Source organism: Callithrix jacchus, chromosome 7 (genome assembly GCF_049354715.1).
Source record: "Callithrix jacchus isolate 240 chromosome 7, calJac240_pri, whole genome shotgun sequence".
Classification (NCBI taxonomy): domain Eukaryota; kingdom Metazoa; phylum Chordata; class Mammalia; order Primates; family Cebidae; genus Callithrix; species Callithrix jacchus.
Window position 1 is genome coordinate 63,173,348 of NC_133508.1, and position 22,488 is coordinate 63,195,835.

The 22,488-nt window shown below is 53.6% G+C and overlaps 1 protein-coding gene across 6 annotated transcripts in view; it reads left to right on the plus strand.

Annotated features, from left to right (window-relative positions):
* The first annotated feature begins 5,125 nt into the window (after positions 1 to 5,125).
* RPS6KA1 (ribosomal protein S6 kinase A1) overlaps positions 5,126 to 22,488 on the plus strand; it is a 44,504-nt gene continuing 27,141 nt past the window's right edge. For 3 of the 6 annotated variants that reach the window (XM_078330828.1, XM_035308268.3, XM_078330827.1), the window contains exons 1-3: positions 18,343 to 18,452; positions 21,474 to 21,590; positions 22,357 to 22,438. Coding sequence is in view for 5 of the 6 variants with exons in the window: in XM_035308268.3 (XP_035164159.1) it covers positions 18,393 to 18,452; positions 21,474 to 21,590; positions 22,357 to 22,438 (259 nt within the window). In the remaining variant the exon portion in view is untranslated. Of the gene's footprint in view, positions 5,343 to 11,909; positions 11,955 to 18,342; positions 18,453 to 20,466; positions 20,658 to 21,473; positions 21,591 to 22,356; positions 22,439 to 22,488 lie in introns of those variants that run through there. The other 3 variants (XM_035308266.3, XM_054258980.2, XM_035308267.3) reach the window with 2 other exon arrangements.

The window sequence follows — 22,488 nt, forward strand, 5'->3', positions numbered from 1 at the left end:
TATCCTCCCGCCTCAGCCTCCTGAGTAGCTGGAACTACATGCATATGCCACCAGGCATTTTTTTATTTTTTGTAGAGATGGGGTCTCACTATGTTGCCCAGGCTGGTCTCGAACTCCCGGGCTCAAGCAATCTACCTGCCTCAATCTCCCAAATTGCAGAAATTACAGGCATGAGCCACCGTGTCTAGCCAGAGAATGTAACTTTCTAGAGTAGGGGTCAATAAACTTCTTTTTCTAAAGAGCCAGCTAGTAAATATTTTAGGCTTTTCAGGCCATATGGTCTCTGTTGCAACTATGCAACTCTGCTGTTGTAGTGAGAAAGCAGCCATAGACAATACGTAAATGGAGCATGGCTGTGTTCCAATAAAACTTTATTTATGGATACTACAATCTGAATTTCTTTTTTTTTTTTTTTTTTGAGACGGAGTTTCGCTCTTGTTACCCAGGCTGGAGCGCAATGGCACGATCTTGGCTCACCGCAACCTCTGCCTCCTGGGTTCAGGCAATTCTCCTGCCTCAGCCTCCCGAGTAGCTGGGATTACAGGCACACGCTACCATGCCCAGCTAATTTTTTGATTTTTAGTAGAGACGGGGTTTCACCATGTTGACCAGGATGGTCTCGATCTCTTGACCTCGTGATCCACCCGCCTCGGCCTCCCAAAGTGCTGGGATTACAGGCGTGAGCCACCGCGCCTGGCCTACAATCTGAATTTCATATAACTTTCACATGTCATGAAATATTCTTCTTTTGACTTTTAAAGTGATTTAAAAATCCAAAAACCATTCTTAGCCTGCAAGCATACAAACATAGTAGGCCAGATTTGTAGTGTGAGCCACAGTTCATGGGCCTCTATCCTAGAGGGCAGAGACTGTCTTCTCTGCTGTATTCCCAGTGCCTGGAACAGTGCCTGGCATGCAACTGGTGCTCAGTAACTATTTGTAGGTGACCAGCTGCTCCCTCTTCTGCCCCTTTTAACTCCAATTCCATCCCCAACTCTTCCTGCTACTGTGTCACCTCTGCTGTCACCTCCTATCCTCTCTAATGACAGCAACCAAAGTCGGCGTCATCCCCAGGCTCAGGTCAGTGGCACTGCTCTGTGGAGGAGCTCACTGCCCAATTCTCTGCCTTGCTCTCTTTGACCCTCTGCAGTCCCTGGACCGTCCCACCTGCATGCTTCTGTTCCTCCTCTTCCTCTCTGACTGCTCCTTCTTTTTGTTTGCAGTGGCGTCTCACTCTATGGCCCAGGCTGGAGTGCAGTGGCATGATCTCGGCTCATTGCAATCTCCACCTCCCGGGTTCAAGCAATTCTCCTGCTCAGACTTCCACGTAGCTGGGACTAAAGGCGTGAACCACCAAACCCTGCTAATTTTTGTATTTTTAGTAGAGATGGGGATTCACCATGTTGGCCAGGCCTGACCACTCCCGCTTTTGGCTTCATTCTCTACCGGCCCCTGATCACAGTCTGGGGAGTTATTCCAGGCTGAGGCCTCATGTCTTCACTGCACACGAATGCAGAACCCACTCAGTGAACTCCAGGCCCCAGTCTCTGGCTGTCCCCCTTCTTTGCGGGGGAAGAATTTGGAGGCAAGGAAGGAAGTCTGTGATTGTCACCCACCATTTCTATGGAGCACCCATCGTGTGCCAGGCACTGCACGAGTATTTTATTGCCTGATCTCACTTAATACTCGTAACCAGCTCTAGTTTTCCAAGGCATAAACTGAGGCTCAGAGGGGTTAACTGAAATACTGAGAGTCACACAGCTAGGAGGTAGCCGGACCAGGATTAGAGCCCGGGTTGGTGTGGCTCCATTCACAGGTATATTTTGAGGGCCTATGACATGTCAGATGTATCCAGAGAAATAGCAGTAAACAAAATAGACAAGTCCTGCCTCATGGAGCTTTGTTCTAGTGGGAGAAACAAACAGGCTACTAGCTAAAGAAAGCCATCCAGCCAGCCGGGTGCAGTGGCTCACGCCTGTAATCCCAGCATTTTGGGGGCGGATCGCGAGGTCAAGAGATCGAGACCATCCTGGCCAACATGGTGAAACCCCGTCTCTACTAAAAATTAGCTAGGTGTGGTGGAGCGCGCTGTTAGTCCCAGCTACTTGGGAGGCTGAGGCAGGAGAATTGCTTGAATCCAGGAGGTGGAGGTTGCAGTGAGCTGAGATCGCACTACTGCACTCCAGCCTGGCGCCTGGCGACAAAACAAGACTCTGTCTCAAAAAAATAAAAAAAGCCATCCAGCTGCAGTTTTTATTCTTTTCTCAGATTTAAATCTCTTGGTTACTCTAGGTGGCAATAAAGAAAGTTTCCAAGGACCAGAAGTCAGGCTTTGGTCTCTGCCTCCCGAGTTCAAGCAATTCTCCTGCCTCAGCCACCTGAGTAGTTGGGATTACAGGGTCATGCCACCATGCCCAGCTATTTTTTAATTTTTTGTAAAGATGGGGTGAAATATACAACAAGATTGTTAGTAGAGAGGAATGCCATGAAAAATAAAAAGATAACATAGGTTATAGCACTGATGGGGAGCAGTTTTTTTTTTTTTTTTTTTTTGAGATAGTCTCACTCTGTCACCCTGGCTGGAGTACAGTGGCACAATCTTAGCTCACTGCAACCTCCGCCTCTTGGGTTCAAGTGATTCTCCTGCTTCAGCCTCCTAAGAAGCTGGGACTACAGGCAGGCACACATGACACCACGGCCAGCTGATTTTTGTATTTTTAGTAGAGACGGGTTTCACCATGTCAGCCAGGCTGGTCTCAAACTCCTGGGCTCAAATGATCCATCCACCTGCCTCAGCCTCCCAAAGTGCTGGGATTACAGGCATGAGCCCCCATGCGTAGCCAAGTGGAGCTATTTTAGATAAGAAAAGAGAAGGCCGGGCGCAGTGGCTCATGCCTGTAGTCCCAGCACTTTGGGAGGCCGAGGTGGTTGGATCATGAGGTCAAGAGATTGAGACCATCCTGGCCAACATGGTGAAACCCTGTCTCTACTAAAAATACAAAAATTAGCTGGGCATGGTGGCACGTACCTGTAATCCCAGCTACTCAGGAGGCTGAGGCAGGTGAATTGCTTGAACCCAGAAGGCAGAGGTTGCAGTGAGCCAAGATCCTGCCACTGTACTCCTGTCTGGCGACAGAGTGAGACTCCTCCATCTCAATAATAATAATAAAAATAAGTGTTGGCTTGCAATACATGCTCACAAAGAGGGTCTGGTGTGTAATATATAGCCATAAATAAAACAGGTGTGGTGGCTCACACCTGTAATTCCAGCATTTTGGGAGGCAGGTGGATCACTTGAGGCCAGGAGTTTAAGACCAGCCTGGGCAAGATAGTGAGACCACATCTCTACAAAAACAAAACATATAAAAAATTAGCTGGGCATGGTGGCACACACCGGAAGTGCCAGCTACTTGTAGAAGGTGGGAGGATCGCTTGAGCCCAATAGTTCAAGGCTGCAGTGAGCTAGGATCTCACTGTAGCCTGGGCAACAGAGTGAGACCTAAAAAAAAAAAACTTTATATATGTATATGTATCCGTAAATAATTTATTGAATTAAAATGAATCTTGTCCTCACTATATACCTGAAAGATTGAGATTATAATACCCATTTTACTGATGGAGAAATTGAGGTTTAGAGCTATAAAATGAGTTTCCCAATGTTAAGGAGGTAGCAGAGTTGGAATTCAAACCCAGATTTCTTGGGTTCCAAAGTCCTTTCCACTCGAAATTCAGTTCAATGGCTGAGGTTGAACTGAATTTCGAGTGGAAAGGACTTTGGGAAAGCCATGGAAAAGAGGAAGCATGTGGATCAGGCGAAATCCTTATCCTTAACTTGGATTTTTAAAGCCCTAGTCTGTTCTCAACCTCTTATGTGACCTTGGGTAAGTCACTTCATCTTTCTGAGCCTGTTTCATGATTTGTAAACTAGGTGGTGATAATCACTCAAGGAAATCACATGGCTTGAAGGAAGCTTTTGATAAACATTCCTTCCCATCCCCCTGCCTTAGAACAGCTTTGCAAATAACTGACCAGTCTTCCTGCCTGCGAAACCAGAAAGCTTGTCCCTCCAGCAAGCTCGCTTCTCACACCTGACTACATCTCACCACACCTGGACCCCTAAGACTAAATCTCTCCTGGGGAACCAGTCTCCCTGGCCTTTCACTCCAAGTCCCACCAAGCCTTGGTTTATCCTGAGAGACTGATCCTCCTCAGAGAGTCGCAAACCCAAACCAGTCCAGAGCTGGGGCTGCAGGTGACTCCAGGGAGACCTGAAAGGACCCCCATCAAGAGATAGGGCAAAGCACAGATTGCAAAAACGTATATTAAGAAATCACTCTTGGCCAGGCGCGGTGGCTTATGCCTGTAATCACAGCACTTTGGGAGGCCGAGGCAGGAAGTTTGCTCCAGCCCAGGAGTTTAAGACCGGCCAAGGGAACACAGCGAAACTTCATGTCTCTCTCTCTCACTGTATACATACATACATATATATGTAATATTTATATATGTATATATGATAACATTTATATATAATATTTATATATGGATATATAATATTTATATCGATCAGTCAATCACTCTGTGGTGGCGCTGTGGGTCCTGATGGTGGTAACAGAACTGCTGGAGCCTGTCTGGGCCTGGGGCACAGTGTTAGCTTCGGTGTGGGGTAGAAATTAGTAGAGGACAGGGGATTTCCAGGGCTTGGTGAGGTGAGGGCCTGAGGGGGGCGGGTCCCAGGCTCCTTCCAAGCCTCAGCCTAGATCGGGCCCAGGAACCCAGTGAGAGGGTGTGTGCTGGGGGTGGGGATAGGGGGCTTCCCTTCCGTTGGAAGGAGAAGGAACATCTGGGCTGCGATTCCAAAAGAGCTGAGCGGGGGAGAACGGTGGCCCCAGCGTGGTGTGCGCAAGGGGACACCGCTGGGAGGGAGGAGCCAGCAGGGCCTCTCGGGCGGAGCCGAGCGCGGGCTGGGGGCTCGCAGCGGGGGCGGGGCCGGCGCTAGGGGCGGGGGTCCGCTCTGGGAATGCCGCGCCGCGGGGGCCGGGGCGGGGCTTCTCTGGCTCCGCCCCCGCGCAGGTAGCCAATGGGCGCGGCGGCTCCTGGTGACGGAGGGAGCCGAAGTGCTAGTACCGCGGCGGCGGCGGCGGCGGCGGCGGACGGCCCAGCCGGAGCGCTAGGGGCTCGGGGGGCGCGGCGGTTCGGGTTGCAGAGCCGGGGACCCCAGGACCCGGGAGGCGGCGCAGCCGCGGCCGCCGGAGGAGCGCGGGCGGCCCAGCGGCGGCGCGATGCCGCTCGCCCAGCTCAAGGAACCCTGGCCGCTCATGGAGCTGGTGCCGCTGGACCCGGAGGTGAGTGAGCGGGGCGGGGGACGCGCGCCCGCGGCCGGCTAGCCCGGATCCTCACAGGGGCGGGGCGGCCCGAAGCGCGGCTGCAGTCTGGCGGGCGCCCGCGAGGGCGCGAGTGCCCTCCGATCTCTTGCCCACTGTCCGGCTCCACCCCCCTATGCCCTGGGTGTGCGTGTGCCAGGGACAGTTTCGCCAAGCGCCGAGTACCTCCCCGCCATAGCCAGGAGAGGGGATCCTATGGGGCGCTGAGATCTGGCTCACTTCACCCTGTACCTAGGACCCATCCCAGCATCTGTCCGGAGCTGTCGGAGCTTCCTCCATTAGTGCAGACCTGGAAATCTTCAGTGCCAGATGTCTGGGTTTCTATCATAGACAGGGGTCATGGGACCCCCCACTTCTCCCGGTGACATCCCTCAAGAGATCCCTGCTTCTCGCTTCACCGCTGCTGAGCCTAGAAGGATTGCCCCTCTTGACCCCTGGCGGTTGTGGAATGTGGGATGGCACCACCCTTCTGGGGCTGGAACTCCTGGTTTTCTTTGCCCTGAGGCCAGGGCCAGAGGACACCTGTGTCCCCTACCCCGGGCTGTGGAGAAGAGAGTGGGAAAGAGCCCTTAGACCTTGTGAAGATGATTCCTGGCAGGGCGTGGGGGGACCTTGGTGCCTGCCTCCTTTCTTATGCCCCTTCCGGTAGGAAGGGCTGGGCCTTTGGGGGAGTTTGGCTTCTGCCAGCCCAGACTCCCCAGACAACCCAGTTCCTTCTCTCCCAGAAGCAGCTCCTGTCCTCCCTTGAGGGCTCTGTGGCTCCAGTCGCTAAGTGTGCGGAAAGCCAGCTCTTCCTGTGCCTTTTGACCCCACAGTCAAGGTCAAGCCCTGAACTAGCTCATGGAAAACTTCCTCCTTAGCCTCTTGCTGGGAAGGCGGCAGGTGATATTCCCCTTCCCAGGTGGCTGTTGGGGGTATGCAGGGAGGGAATGGAGACCTCATTTGAGCCCAGGAGCGGAGATGACTTTCTCCCAGCTTGGGCCTGGAGCTCCTGCCTCAGTCCCCTCCTCTGCCTTCTCTTACCTAGGGCAGCCACCACATGTCCTGTCTCTCAGGACCACAGGCTAAGATCAGAGTGAGCACTCAGGGTCCCCAGCCCCCAGGGTGTGCTGCCCCTTTAAAGGGATGGCGGACACTGGCTATCAGAGGGTGGGCGCGGCAGGATTAGGTAACCAACCTGAAGGCGCAATTTGGAGTAAATTGCTCTGGGATTCCTGCCATGGGGATTTTACAGGCACTGCTAGGCTGCTCAGAGGTTCTCTCGCTGACTCACCCTCTGAGGTGAGGAACACTGCCCTCTGCAGCCCCTATACTGCCACCCCCCTACTAGGACTGGGACACCAGGGCCTGGGGGTGGTGCTTAGAGTTGGATTCCTTTGCCCAGGCAAGCCCCTGGGACCAGGCCTCTAAAGGGAAAGGTAGGGCTGGGAGAGGCTGGGGAGAGACTTTATGCTGATAGGGAGGGTGGACACCCAGAAGCTCGATCCTCTGTCCAGGGCACCACTTCCTGTTTCTCCCTAGGGAATCCTGAAGCAGCTTCACCAGGAGCCCGGGTTTAACTGGGAAACTCATCTCAGTTTTGAGTTCTGTAACACCTGAACTCTGGGAGAGGTGAAGACCAGCAGACTTCCTGGGATTGGTGGGGCAGGGAGAGGCGATTTCCTCAGGAGCTTTGCCCCAGAAATGCTGTGTGATCCTCAGTCAGTCCTCAGCCTGTCTGGGCCTCTGCTTCTCCAGTGGCAAGTGCTAGGTTCTAGCCTCCACTTCCTGGGCCTGACAGGGTGCAGAGTGCTGAGTACTGTGGTCTGGTCCACTCTCCCGCAATTCTGGAGGTGCCAGGTGACTGGGTGTGATTGTTTGGGTAACAGGAGCCCCAGGGCAGCCATGGTGCAGGTTGGGCTGCTCTCACTGGAGAACAGGGCCTTGCTGTTTTTAGCCCAGGTGACATGTAAGCGATACAGCCACCTGACCTGCAGGTGTAGGCACCACTGCTGCTGGCAGCTCCTAGCCAGGAAGGAGGCAGGTGAGGGGCTGGTGGGGGGCTTTTCGCAGAGACCTAGCATTTGGACTGCCCTGCCCTCCCATCATGCTGCTGAAAATGGGCTGCTGGGAGGCAGGGCCTGGCCTGGGTGCAGCCTTGGTGGAGTAATCTATGGGAAGTGTGGGTGAGGATTCTGCCTGGGCCTTCCTTGGCCCTGTTGAAGGCAGCGGCCTTGTCCCCAGGCCCAGTTTTGCCACGTGCAGAGCTTTACTCTGTGCTATCCATGCTGCTTCACGAATGTCACCTCACTTTAATTCTCACAACAGCTTCTCAAGGTAGGGATTATTACCCCCGTTTTCAGATGGGACAACTGAACCAGGCATATGTGTTCATGTCAGAGCCAGGATTGGAACCAAGATCTCTCTCTGTCTTCCACCAAATGGGAGAGAGGCTCAGAGATGGGGAAGGATTAGAGCCACGCAAGCCCAGGTGGAAGGTGCTCCAAGAGAGGCTCCGGATGTTGGCAGACTCCTCTTATCCTGCAGGGCCCTTGTCCAGTCTTTGCCGAGGGCTGGCAGTGCCAGCTGGCCATGGCACCTGGCCCCCAGCCTCCAGCAGTGAGCAGAGCTGCTAATGCTGGGCTCAGAACCCAGCTCCTGTGGCTGCTTCCTGCTCCTGGGGCACGTGCTGTCCTTCTCCATCTGCTGCCCAGCTTCTCCAGATGCTGCCCTGGGCCCCTCTTACAAGACAGAGCTGCTTGGGTGGGAAGGAAGGATGCTGGTTGGAACCCCTTTCTGACATCTAGGAAGTGGGGACAGTGGTCTGTGGCCCTGGGCATCTGTCCTCATGAGCAGTGGTCTCTGAGAAAAAGGGAGGAGAGTGGGTCTCTATCCTCTAAGATGGCCAAAGGACTCCTAAGACAAGGTCCTTCATTCAGTACTCTGCAAGGACTGAATTGTCCCCATTCAGTCATTTATTTAGCACCTATGTGATAAGTACTATTTCAAACAACAAGGTGCAGATGTCAGCAAGACACACCTGCCCTCATGATACAGATGAGGAAACTGAGACTTTATATTTATTTATTTATTTATTTGAGACGGAGTCTCACTCTGTCACCAACCCGGAGTGCAGTGGCCTGATCTTGGCTCACTGCAACCTCCATCTCCTGGGTTCAAGTGATTCTACTGCCTCAGCCTCCTGAGTAGCTGGTATTACAGGTGCACGCCACCACGCTCAGCTAATTTTTGTATTTTTAGTAGAGACAGGGTTTCACCATGTTGGCCAGGATGGTCTCAATCTCTTGACTTCATGATTCGCCCACCTCGGCCTCCCAAAATGCTGGGATTACACGTATGAGCCACCGTGCCTGGCTGAAACTAAGACTTTAAAAAGTGATATGAGGCTCACGCCTGTAATCCTAGCACTTTGGGGGGCTGAGGAGGGTGGATCACCTGAGGTCAGGACCTCGTCTCTACTAAACCCCATCTCTACTAAAAATACAAAATTAGCCAGGCATGGTGGTGCACGCCTATAATCCCAGCTACTCGGGAGGCCAAGGCAGGGGAATTGCTTGAACCCAGGGCCGGGGGGTGGAGGCGGGGGGGTGGAGGTTGCAGTGATCCTAGATGGCACCACTTCACTCCAGCCTGGGTAAAAGATTGAAACTCTGTCTCAAAAAATAAATAAATAAAAATAAAAAGTGATATGACAGACCCAAGAGCAGAATAAGTAGCTGGCAGAGCTAGGATTAGTGACTGTATCTTTCTGGCTGCACAGCTGTGTTCTTTCCACCATCCTATGCAGCAGTCAGGCCAGAGGGGCAGATGACCCAGGACCCAGGCTCTGAGCAGAAAGCCCACACCTCCCAACCCTCCTACCCCCTACCAGTCTGTTCTCCAGCGCTGCCTGTTTCTCTGCTCTTACAGGTATGGAGTTCCATAAAGATGATACCCAAGCCAGAGATTCAGAGAATGGAGGCAGCCAGACTGCCCGAGGGGTCCCCTAAATCATCCAGGTCACTGCTTAAGAAACCCACACCTCTGGGTACACAATCCCTTCTCCCCTCCCTCAGTAGGCTTGCAGCCATGTGACTTTGGGTTATGGTCACATGTCTGCCACCTGCCTACTGAGGGACCTCGGGGGAGTCCCTTAATTCTCTGAGCCTCATCTGAAAAACAGGAGTAATAGAACCTGCTCTGGCCTCCTTGCTCTGTTTGCTGGGTTGAACTTTCGTTGGGTAAACCACATGCCAGAATCTGGCTGGGTGCCAAGGAGTTGATGATGGACAAACCATGGCTCCTTCCTGAGTTAACCTGCAGTGTGCTTGGTGCCATGGGGGTAGAGAGGAGGGAGGAAGGAACTTGAGGCTGTGTGGACAGGGGTGACATTTGAATTCAGTCCTGATAAAAGACCAGGACTTTGCCAAAGTGACAAGTCAGAAAAGCCTTTCTTGGTAGAGGGAACCCCCATACAAATGCTGGGGATATGAAATAGACTGTTCTCAGGGTCTGTCGTTGTTCAGTTTAGCTCAAAAATAGGGCCCAATGATAAGAATGGCTATTGTTTTTAGGTCAGTTACATGCCAAGTGTATGTATTTATAGGCATTATTTCATTTGCTTCTTGCAACCACCAATGAGGTACCTTACTTTGATCCTCATTTCACAGATGAGGAAACTGAAGCCCCAAGAAATGAACTAATCTTCTAGGGATCATGCAGGTGGTAGCAGCCAGAATCTGAACCCACAAGATCAGGTTGCAGAACCTACATTGCTAGTTATTGTGCTGAGCAGTTGAAGATGATGACCTTGAATTTTATGCTGAGGAGCTAGGACTTCATTCTACAGGCAACGGGGCAATGGAAGGGCTTGGGGCCTGGTATATAGAAGATTCTCAGCAAATGTTTACTGAGTTGAGTATAGCAGTTGCACTCGATTTTAGGAATGATGAGGGTTTGGAGTGGGGAAGTCTGAGGGGCAGGGAGCTGGTGGGTGGGCTGTTATGATCACCTGTAGGAATTATGTCAAGAGTCTAGGTGAAGTGAAGCTCAGTCTGTAAAAGCATCCCTACCCCAGCCCAGCCCCTGGGCCCTGACCAACCCATCCCTTCTCCCCAGGCTGCTGAGAGACGACAGTGTGTGTATGGATGTGTGTATGGAGGGGCCTGTAAAACATTTGGCCCCTGTGGAGAGATTAGAGGCGTTAAAGGGGCTCAGGGGGCAGGATGTCCTGGGAGTGGCAATGGGGAGCTAGCTGCTCCAGGGGCAGGGAGATTATGTAATGGGTAGAGCACAGCTGTGCCTGCTGCTGCCAAGCAGGGCTGCAGCTGCCCCATGGACCCAGCTCCTGGCTCCAAAGTCCAGACCTGATCTAGAGTGGGCCTTCCTAGCTGTTGGGAACCTCCCGTCAGCCTCACCACACTCTCCCTGTTTCAGGAGGGGTGGGGCGATTTCTTTCAGCTTCCAAATGCCCAGATAGGGTAGGTGACTCACCTCACATCACACAGGAAACAGAGGGGCTGGGTTTGATACACCCCAGTGTATTTAATAACCACCTGAGAGTGAAGTCTGGAAGCTGAAAAAGGCGAGACTGCCCAGAGTGGGGCTCTGGGCTGTTTTTCAGCTGACATTTTTTGAGCACCTCTGGATTTGGGATTGGATTTCAAATCCCCACTCACCAGCTGTGACCATAGGCATCATCACACAACTGGTGAGTGGGGATCCCCTCAGAGCCTCAGTTTCCTCCTCTGCCACATGGGGCTAAGGCCTACTTCCCAGGGCTGTGGTGAGGATTAAATGGTGCCACAGGTGTGAGGCACTGAGCCCAGTGCCTGCCATGTGGCAAAGGCTCGGAAGAGAGCAGCTGTTAGCACCAAGCCCTCATCTCTGCCCTCCTGCGACTCCCCGTTTATTAGGAAAGGCAGGCCTTTTTGTAAATAGTCCCTGCAGTGTGACAAGTGGAACAATGGAGCCTGAAGTAATGGAAGCAGCAGTCATTCTGCCTGTCTAGGTTAGGGAAGGGGGCGCAGAGTAGGGCAAGACAAGGGTAGCCACCATCTCTGGGCTGCACACTTCCTAGACTCTGTCTCTTTCTTGCAGCTACCCTTGCAGCAACTCTGGGAAGTCAGTGTAACTACCCCCATGTTACAGATGGGGAAACTGAGTCCTCTCACAGTTGACTTGTTTGCACAAGGTTTGTATCTGGCAGAGCTGGAAGCCACATATGACCGTTCTCCCTGGGAGGAGGTGACGTTTGAACTAAGTCTTCAAAGACAAAGTGTTTGCCAGGCAGATAGCATGAGGGACAGAATGCTGGCCCCTGAGAATGTTCTGCCTGAGTCAGGAGGGGCCATTGCCAGAATACTTGGTCCCTATGCCCTCACTGTGAAAGTGGAGGTGGAGGGGACCCACCCAGGACTCCTGCCCCTCAGCCATAGCCTCCACAGCTATTGGGAGCAACTAAGTTTGGGGGTACCCCACAGAGTCTGTCTTTCTCCCAAGCATGTTGAGTTCTGATGGTGTTCCCCCAATCTCCTTTCTCTTTTCTAGAATGGACAGACCTCAGTGGAAGAAGCTGGACTTCAGCTGTCCAAGGTGAGGACCAGGGCCAGTACCCTGGGAAGGGGTTGTGGAGGGTCCTGTTTGCATGGTCTTGGAGGAAGTTGAGGGCCCCAGGCTCTAGCCCCTTTGCCCAGCTCAACCATCCTTCTCAGGGCCCACCAAATCCTTGTGGCAGCCCTGGGCATAGAAATCACTTGTTTGAGCTAGGCATGGTGGCTCATGCCTGTAATCCCAGCACTTTGGGAGGCCGAGGCAGGTGGATCACGAGGTCAGGAGTTTGAGAACAACCTGACCAATATAGTGAAACCCCGTCTCTAGTCTCTACTAAAAATACAAAAAAAAATTAGCCAGGCATGGTGACGGGCACCTGTAGTCCCAGCTACTTGGGAGGCTGAAACAGGAGAATCACTTGAACCCAGAAGGCGGAGGTTTCAGTGAACGGAGATTGCACCACTGCACTCCAGCCTGGGTGACAGAAAAAAAAAAAAAAAAAGAAAGAAATCACTTGTTTCAACCTTCCTATTTTATAGGTGAGACAACTGTGGCCCAGAAAGGGTCAGGAACAGAATCCAGGCCAGGGCTCTGGTTCCCTATTACCCAGGCCAGGATGCCCCTGTGGTTTATTTACTCACAGAATTTGGGCTGGCTCTCAGGAGCAATGGGAGCGGCTCAGGCCAGCTGCACTGCTCCTTTTGGTAGAACTGTACTTGTCAGGTGCCTGGAAGTGAGCATCTGGGCATGTGAGCTGGAAAGGGGGTGCTGGTGGGCTCTCAGGACTCACCAGGCCCATCTTCTGGCATGTGGTACTCATGCCATTTCTTAGAGCTTCCACTTCCCAGTCTGAGGCTCATTCCCTCACTCCTGTTATCTCCACTTCCCCTGGGCCCCTTCCTGCAGCCCCTTAGCCCCTGTTCCTGGCTTTGTGTGCTGCCAAAAGCACCAGGGACTAGATGACAGCAGTGTGACCTTGGGGAGGTTCCTTGTACCCTCTGGGCCTTGGCTTTCTCATCTCTATATTGGAAAAGACCACATCCCCTTCACAGAGTGGCTGTGGGGTCACAGGAGATGCTGACTGTGGAGAGGCTTTGTAAGCTGCCGAGGCAGGGACACAGAGCATGGACTTTGGTGTTAGAGCAAATCTGGGTTCCAGTCCTGGCTCCATTCCCACCATTTAACCAGAAGCTCTTCTCTCTTCTGAGTCTCAGTTTCCTGAGCTGTAAGTTGGGGAAATAGTACCTGTCTCACAGGAGCAATGTGAAGGATGATGAGGTAATAACTGCCTGGCACACAGCGGCTTCGGCACCAGCACCGTGAATGCTGAGTATTGCTCAGCTCAGCTCTCTGTCAGCGGCTCCACCTTCCAGGCCTGGGTTGGCTTGAGCACCAGACCTGCCATAAGCTTGACCTTTGGGATGGATTCAGGATTAGTCCTGATGTTTACCTTGGCTCAGCTTCCTAAGATGAGGTGACTGAGCTGGGTAGGGTAGGGCAAGTGAGAGAAGTAGGTTCCCACCCACTTCTCTGTGGGTTACTGTGGCAACCTTGGACAAGGAGAGGCCAGTAAATAGTGCGGACTGGGCCCTTTGGTTTATCTCAGCAGTGTCTGGAGAATCTCCTCCCACAAAGTAGCTACCTCTTGTTGCCTAGTAACAAAATGAAGAAGCTGTAGGTTCCGAATGAAGAAACAGGGTGTTCAGATCTCGGGGCTGAGGTTCTGGGGGTTGCAGAGGACCTTCAGCATTTAGGGACCTGTGCTGAGTACAGCTTCTCACCTCAAGAACTAGAGGGACTGATTGGGAAATGGCAGGAGTTTCCCAGGCAGGTAACCTTTTGCTTCCAAGCCTATGACTCTTGCTGTAGAGCAGAAGATCCTGGGGTGAGAAGGGAGACAGGCCTGGAGGTGGATGGGACAGGAAAGAACTTAACCTATACCTGGCGTCATACCAGGGGCTTTCCATTTAGTTGTCACTACATCCTCGGAGGTAGATTGTTACTATTCCCATTTTACAGATGAGAAAGTTGAGGTTGGACATCACATAGCTGGTGGGCAATAAAGTCAAGTCTTGTTTGGCTTCAGGGTCATTTCTCAATCCAGAGAATCCTGAGTGCTGAAGAGGAGGAACATTGGCTTTCTGTGATCCCAAGGGGTACCAGTCCTGGGCACCTGCTCATCCGTCTGTCGCCCCAGCTGCCAGTGTCCCTAATGCCCACTTCTGGGCTTAATACACCAGGGGGCGCTCAATGTGTGGTCCGGACCTCATCACTTTGTGCAGTGGAATGAGCTGGCAATGGGCCACGTTATCCTTAATCAGACATTCAGTGCACCCTGTGGTACACGGGAGGTCCTAAAATGAAGTCAGCATCCCCCACTCTCCGGGAACTCCCAATCTTTGGGCAGAGGGTAGAGACAGGAAAGTCATGTGGTAGGTGCTATGATGGGGCAAGAGCACAGCTGTGGGCACACAGAAACTCTGCTCTGTGCCACGCCCTGTGTTGGGCAGACACATATACCACCACCTTCCAGGTGCCAATATTTCTCTCTAGCATGACAAGATGAGCATGTTCCTGGGAAACCCAGCTTATGGCATCTGAGTTCAGGGCTGAGTGTGGACGTGGTCATTGTTGTGCATGGCAGAGGAAGAAGAGCTGGGGTAGGCTCTAGGGCACAGGCCACATTCCCTGTAGAGCTGGCATTTGGCTGGGCCTCAAAAGGCAGGATTTGGGCAGCTGTAGAAAGAATTGGGCCTTCCAGGTGGAAAAGGGTCAGGGAAGGGAGTCAGGGATTCTGAGTTCAGAATCCTGCCCGTGTTTTTTGTTTGCCTTGTAACCTTGGGCAAGTCACTTGCCCTGCTGAGATTTCTTTCCTGAAAAATTAAAGGAGAGTAACACCTACTTCTCAGGCCCAAGAATGTGGTATATATAAATTAAAGTATCTAACAGGGCTTGTGGCACAATATCGCTGTTTAATGCTTGCTTATTTTATTCATTTCAGGCAGAAAGTAGGATTTGGGATTTGGGATTTGGGTTTTAGGAGCAATAGTGTGGACAGCCATCCAGGGTGAGAACTCTCTGGATTCCCTCAGCACCTGGTACCCTCAGGCACACCAGGGCTCCATTTGCCCTCCCTCCCTTCCTGGGAGTGAACTGGGCATCCCAGGCCCCCTCCCCCAGCTATCTCCGGAGCTGGACCCCTTTGCAGCGCCTGCAGGTCTATTTTGAGAGCTGAGCATCTCCCCTCCCCTCCTCTCTTCCTGTTTATGAAACCCTGATCCCTCCCGGATCCCTCATGCTCCCCTGGCCAGAGCTTAGGCAGGATGTGACTGTGGACTTCAGGGAGCCTCGGGCAGCCTCAGGTGTTGGGAGGAACTTCCCTTGGCCTGGCCAGAGAAGGCTAGCCGCCCTCCTAGTACCTGGGACCCTGTGGCTGGGCTCTGTCCCTTCAGCCTGTTCAGAGGAGACCCCACAAGACTATCTACGTAAACCTGGGAGAAGTTCTGTTTCCAACATCCCCTTGTCTCTGTGGCCATTTTGCTTCTAGAAACAATCTGAGAGTGGAGCATATTGTTCTGATGTTCATTTTACAGAGGAGGAAACTGAGGTTCAGACAGGGAAAGAGATTTGCCCTGAGCACTCAGCTAGTGAGTGGCCAGTTCTTCTGACTTCCCACCCTACCCTCCTGGCCTTAAGCCTCTTGCTCACACAGGTCTTTCTCTACATGGAGTGTCTTTTTTCCTCCTTGGCCAGCACCTGTTCATCCTCAGGACCCAGGTGGGCTGCCCCTCTCTGGAAGGTCTTTCCTGACCTTACCCACTGGCAGATAGTCACCACTTCTGGGCACCCACACACCTTGATTATGGATGTCTCGGGATAGTTGCGGTTTTTTGGGTTGGTTTTGTTTTGAGACAGGGCCTCCCTCTGTTGCCCGGACTGGACTCCAGTAGCGCAACCACAGCTCACTGTAGCCTTGACCTCCTAGGCTCAAGTGATCCTCCTGCCTGAGCCACCAGAGTAGCTGGGACTACAGGCGCAGGCCACCATGCCCAGGAGTTCAGCACCAGCCTGGGCAACACAGGGAGACCCAGCCTCTACAAAAATTTTTTTTAAAAAATTAGCTAGGGTCGTGCCGGGCGCGGTGGCTCACGCCTGTAATCCCAGCACTTTGGGAGGCCGAGGAGGGTGGATCATGAGGTCAAGAGATCAAGACCATCCTGGTCAACAAGGTGAAACCCCATCTCTACTAAAAATACAAAAAAAATTAGCTGGGCATGGTGGCACGTGCCTGTAATCCCAGCTACTCAGGAGGCTGAGGCAGGAGAATTGCCTGAACCCAGGAGGCGGAGGTTGCGGTGAGCCGAGATCGCGCCATTGCACTCCAGCCTGGGTAACAAGAGCGAAACTCCGTCTCAAAAAAAAAAACAACAAACAAACAAACAAAAAACAACAACAACAAAATTAGCTAGGTGTGGTGGTGCACACTTGTCCTCCCAGCTTACTCCTGAGGCTGAGGTGGGAGGATCACTTGAGCCCAAGAGGCTGCAGTGAACCAGGATTGTACCACTGCAGTCCAGCCTGGGCGACAGAGAGAAACTGTCCTAAAAAAAAAAAAAGCCAGGCACAGTGGCTCACACCTATAATTCCAGCACTTTGTGAGGCAAGGTGGGCGGATCACCTGAGCTCAGGAGTTGAAGACCACCCTGGGCAACATGGTGAAACCTTGTCTCTGCTAAAATACAGAAAAATTAGCCAGGTATTGTGGAGTGCGCCTGTAGTCTCAGCTACTCTGGAGGCTGAGGCACAAGAATCACTTGAGCCTGGGACGTAGAGGTTACAGTAAGCTGAGATCGCACCACTGTACTCCAGCCTGGGTGACAAGAGTGAAACTCCCTCTCAAAAGAAAGAAACAAAAACAAAGGCTGTGTGCAGTAACTGCTCCATCAGTAGGAGGCACACTTGCTAGCATCTCTCCATGTCAATCTTGACCTAGTGTGGGAGGCCGGCTCCCCCTCAAGGCTGCCAGGGAGCTGTGGACCCCTCCTCACCTGCCTGGAGGCATGCCGGAAGATGCATTGAGGACATCTCTCCCACCTGAGGGAGGGCCCTGAAAATGTTGCCAGCTGGGGAAGGGGCTGTTGGTGTCTGTTAGGGCCAGGATTAGCAGGTGGGCTTGGCTACAGCTGGCAGGGTGGGGACCCTGGAGACCAGGGATCAGGCTGGGGGTCTCTGAGCTTCTCTTCCAGCTGCCCTGTAGGAGGAAGTAAATAAAGAGGAAGTGCCTATGGGGGGATGGGGCAGGGACCAAGGGATGTGGGCTGGTGGCTGTCCTCCCCCCTCCCACCACCAGAGGCCTCATGGCCCACATAGCCTTCAGCAAAGGCAGTTCTGAGACTGTTTCCTTCCTGTTGCCCCTTCTGGTACCCTGCTGGCCACAGAGGCTAGTGTGCACCAGGCTCCTGGTGTATCTCCGCCTGTGACTGGAGAATCTCCTTCCACAAAGTAGCTACCTCTCTACCTTCTTTCTTTGCATCTGAGGGACCAGGGGTTGGTAGGGACGATGAGCTTTGGGGCTCCGAGGGCTGCCCCAGCCTCCAAACTGGTCAGAGGAAGCTGGAGAGCAATGAGAGGCTTGGCCTGAGGGAAGCTTCTTTCACAATCTCCCAGCAGCATCCACCCGCAAAGACACTGCAAGGACAGAGAAGGGGAAGTCGTGGAGGCATGGGGGCGTGTATTTCTGCATAGGGTTGTCTGTGGACAGGGTTTCTGACCATCAGCTTGAGTGTGTGTTTGTGTGCATGTCAGTTCCTGTGCTGTACTGGTGTGAGTGATGAAGTGAGGCCACATGGAAAGGGGCTGGGCCTGGTCAACCCCTGCCCCATAGCTGCCTCCTGCTCAGAGGTCTGAGAGGTTCTTGGTTGGGCTTTCTGCCCACCTCGCCCATCCTGGGGCTTGGTACTGGCAGCCTTCTTCAGGGCAGCTGAGCAGGGCGGGGCCGGGTACATTGGTGCCTGCTTTCTCAGCTGCCATTCTGGGCGGGTCTAGACAGGGAAGGATGCTATGGGGGATGTAGTATCTAAGCTCTGGGCTGGACAGTCAGACAGTAGCCTTTGCTGACTTTTGCCCCACGTTCTCTCACGCTCCCCCTCCCCCATGTGGATGTTTGCGGGCGCTGAGATGCTCACTGTGTCACCACCTTATCACCTTGTGACTTCTGTCTCTGCTCTTGTCTCTCCTCCTTAGAGTCAGAGGACATAGGGAAGAGCATGCCCCTGGACCTGTCCTGGGCTCATGGGCTTGGGGTCTGCAGTGTCCTCTCCTCTGCAGAGGAGCCTGATCCATCTTCTGTCCCTCCTCCCTGCAGAGGGAAGTGAGAAGGAGGGGGGCCAGGGACCCTGCCTTCTGGGCCAGGAAGGCTAAAAAAAAAAGCAGAAGTAAAACGAGTAACAGGGCCCTCTGGCCACTGGCTTGAGCCCCACCATGCAGACCCCGGCAGATTTCCCCAGGGTTGAGAGAGACTTGGTTCCCTGTCCCAGAAAGGTGAGCAGAAGAGTGGCCTGTCTCCAGCAGTGTCTGTCACTGTGACTCTGGGCAAGGAATGGGTTTAGGGGTGGCTCTGTCCCCTGGGGTTTCCGGGTGGTTTCCTGCCTCTGTCCCCAGGGAGTGCTCTCAGTCAGAGGCAGCCAGATGAGGTGGGGCTCAGATCTCAGGGTGGGGTGTGCAGTTATTGCTGTGTGGCCTTGGCCCCTCTCAGTCCCTCTCTGAGCCAGGCTTTCTGCCCGTCTCACCAGGAGGTTACACTCAGGGGTCTGATTTGACTGCAGCTTTCTGGTTTTTTTGTGGGCTTGTTCTACCCACTCCTCCATCTGAGAGGGTTAGGTATCTTCCCCTGAGATAAGATTGTGTCTCCGAGGGCCAGGACCTAGAGTGGGAGGTCCCAGATGGACCCTAGTGCTGAAGGAGGAGGGGGTTTGAGCAGACGTGATGGCAGGATGTGGTTCTGGGTGACTTACCTGCCCACCCTTTCCTGGCACTTGACGCCTGCTGACCCCATGCCGGGCAGAAGCAGGGGAGGTGCCTGGGTCCAAGCTGACTCTGCCACTGTTTGCTTTGAGCCTCGGTGAGTCACTGTCTTCTGGGCCTCAGTTTCCTGTTCCTGGAATGAGGATAACTGTTTTTAGGATATGATCAGAGTTAAGGATATCAGATTGCACTCAGGAGATAGTCCTCTCAGCCGATAGCTGGACCCCCTCAGGTCCTGGCATAGGAGGAAAATCCTAGGGAAACAGACAACCTCAGAGGTGGGTCTCCAAGAAATATCAGACTGCTCTCTTGAGTTTGCAGACTGTGCCCCTTCTTCTCTTTCCCCACCCCAAGTACAGCAGCAAGAACCCACAGTTCCATGCTTAACCCCTCCCTGGGGATCCCTGCCCTGCTGCCTGCCTGCCTGCCTGTGTGTCTGCCGGGCATCAGACCTATCTGTCCTAGGTGTCTGCCAGTCTACTTGGGCCTCACTGACACTGGCTGTTTCTCTTTGCTGCCTACCTGTGTCTGTTGTTGGATTACAATCTCTGTCTCCACTTGATAAGTACCTGCCTTCACCTGTTGGGCACATGTCACATGTTAGGTGCCTGTTGTTCATGTCCCCTTCTGTCTCTACCTGTTGGGTTTATGTCTTCATTTATCTCTGCCATTGGATACATGTCCCCTCTGTCTCTGCCTGTTGGGTACCTGTCCCCTTCTGTCTCTGCCTGTTGGGTTTATGTTCCCTTCTGTCATTGCCTGTTGGGTTCGTGTCCACTTCTGCCTCTGTCTGTTGGGTTCATGTCACCATCTGTTTCTGTGCTGTTGGATACATGGCCCCTTCTGTCATTGCCTGTTGGGTTTACGTCCCCTTCTGTCTTTGCCTGTTGGGTACATGTCCCCATCTGTCTCTGGCTGTTGGGTACATGTCCCTTTCTGTCTCTGCCTGTTGGGTTTGTGCCCCTATCTGCCTACACACATTGGGGATGAGCTTCTGTTCACCTCTGTCTGTTAGATATGAGTCCCTTCCTGCTGCTTCTTGTTGGGTACATGTCTCCATCTGTTTTCTACTGGGTATGAATTTCTCCTGCCTCTGCCTGTTGGATAGGTATCCTTATCCATCCCTGCCTGTTGGGTATGTGTTCCCTCCTGCCCCTGACTATTAGATGCCATTCTTATCTGTTTCCACCTCTTGGGTGCCTGCTTCTGCCTGTTGGGTGTCTCTCTTCGTCTGCCTCCACAAATCAGGCATCTGTCTTTGCCTGTTGGGTACCTATCTGCTGTTGGGTACCTGTCTGCTCAGCAGCTGCATTGGCAGGGGGCTTTCCCCTTGCAGGCCTCTGCAAAGGGAGGATGGGGGAATGGCCAGAGGGCAGCCCTCAGACACTGGGGAGTGGGGAGAGAGGAAGGGAACGTGGTGAGGGTGTAGGCCTGGAGCTGGGAAACCACAGACCCTGAGTGATTGGCTGCCCTGGGCCGGGCCCAGCCCCCGCCCTTACCCTGCACATCCGCCTTGGTCCGGGCCACCTCCGCGGCAGCCCTGGTCGCTGCCTGCTCCTGCCATGGTGCTGTGGCCCTGCTGGGCGGATGGAGCAGGATCCCAAGCCGCCCCGTCTGCGGCTCTGGGCCCTGCTCCCCTGGCTGCCCAGGAAGCACCGGCCCAGGATCAGCCAGACCTCTCTGCCTGTCCCTGGCCTTGGCTCTGGCTCCCAGCAGGACTTGGTGAGTGTGCCCGGATGTCTGGTCCTGGCCTGGCTGTGTCCCTCGCACAGGTGCCTGGGAAGCTAGCTTAATGCAAGTTGGCTTTGGTCTGTCCTGGCCCTGCCAGGGGTGACTGGACCCTGCCCAGACTTGCTTCCTGGGGAGGTGAAGAGGCACTTGAGGGCTTCAAGGTAATACCAGCAGATTGGAGGGAGGTTAGAGTCCTGGAACAGTGAGGCTCTGGCAAGGCACTTCTAATAGGTTTGTAGGAGGGAAGTTTGGGAAGATGAGCCATGCAATCTCCGGCCTTAACTCTGACCTGCCCCAGGCCAGCGCTGACCAAGTCGATGGGGGAGTTTGGGTGACTCTTGGGTCTTTGTGCACCTCAGCCCTGTCCTACTGACCAGAGGGATCCCTCTTCCCATCCTGACCAGGAATGAAGGCCCAGCTCTACCTCCCCATATGAGAACAAACCTACTTCCTATTGTGGCAAAACTAAAACAGCAGGGGGAGGGAAGCCCCACGGGCAGACCTGGGACAGGTCTCTGGGTCTCAGCCAAGTCGGGTTAGCTGAGCCTGGCCATGCCTGGGCATCCCTCTGGGCCATCCAGAGCATCAGGAGCAATAGGAGTGGTACCTTTTCTGGTTTGACCTCACCAACCTTTGAGGCCCTTTTGAAATTGATGTCCCTGGAGGCTAGCCCTTCAGGGAAGTCATCTGTTGGGCCTTTAGGTCCCATCTGCTGCGGTCTGGTGGGAAGGGACTTGGGCAGGGGGGATATGCCTCCTGCTGCCCAGATGGGGCCCACTGTGCCCACCAGCTCTATCCCTCCATCAGGATGAGGGCGTCCTCAAGGAGATCTCCATCACGCACCACGTCAAGGCTGGCTCTGAGAAGGCTGATCCATCCCATTTCGAGCTCCTCAAGGTTCTGGGCCAGGGATCCTTCGGCAAAGTGAGTCATGAGCCCATGGCTGTGAAGGCAACGTTGGTCATGTTGGAGGTGGGGATCAAGGCTCACCTATGGGCCCAAAGTATCAGAGGTCACCTTGGTACCCACGGAGAGCAAAAAGGTCAGCTTGGGGCTCAGAGAAGATACAGGTCATTGGCCAGGCGCAGTGGCTCATGCCTGTAGTCCCAGCACTTTGGGAGGCTGAGGTGGGTGAATCACAAGGTCAGGAGGTCAAGACCATCCTGACCAACATGGTGAAACCCTGTCTCTACTAAAATACAAAAAATTAGCTGGGTGTGGTGGTGGGCACCTGTAGTCCCAGCTACTTGGGAGGCTAAGGCAGGGGAATCACTTGAACCCAGGAGGTGGAGGTTGCAGTGAGCCGAGATTACGCCACTGCACTCCAGCCTGGTGACAGAGCAAGATTCTGTCTTAAAAAAGTAAAGAAAAAAAGAGGCTAGACATGGTGGCTTACGCCTGTAATCACAGCACTTTAGGAGGTTGAGGTGGGCAGATCACCTGAGGTCAGGAGTTCGAGACCAGCCTGACCAGCGTGGAGGAACCCCGTCTCTACTAAACATGCAAAATTAGCTGGGTGTGGTGGCGCATGCCCGTAATCCCAGCTACTTGGGAGGCTGAGGAAGGAGAATCGCTTGAACCTGGGAGGTGGTGGTTGTGGTGAGCTGAGACCACGCCATTGCACTCCAGCCTGGACTCAGCCCTCTCCCATCTCCCATCTTATCCCCTGCTTCCTGCTCTGCCTTCTCAGGTCTTCCTGGTGCGGAAAGTTACCCGGCCTGACAGTGGGCACCTGTATGCCATGAAGGTGCTGAAGAAGGCGACATTGAAAGGTGAGTAGGGACACCTCCCTGTGCAGAACCCAGGCTGGGCTGAGGGAGGC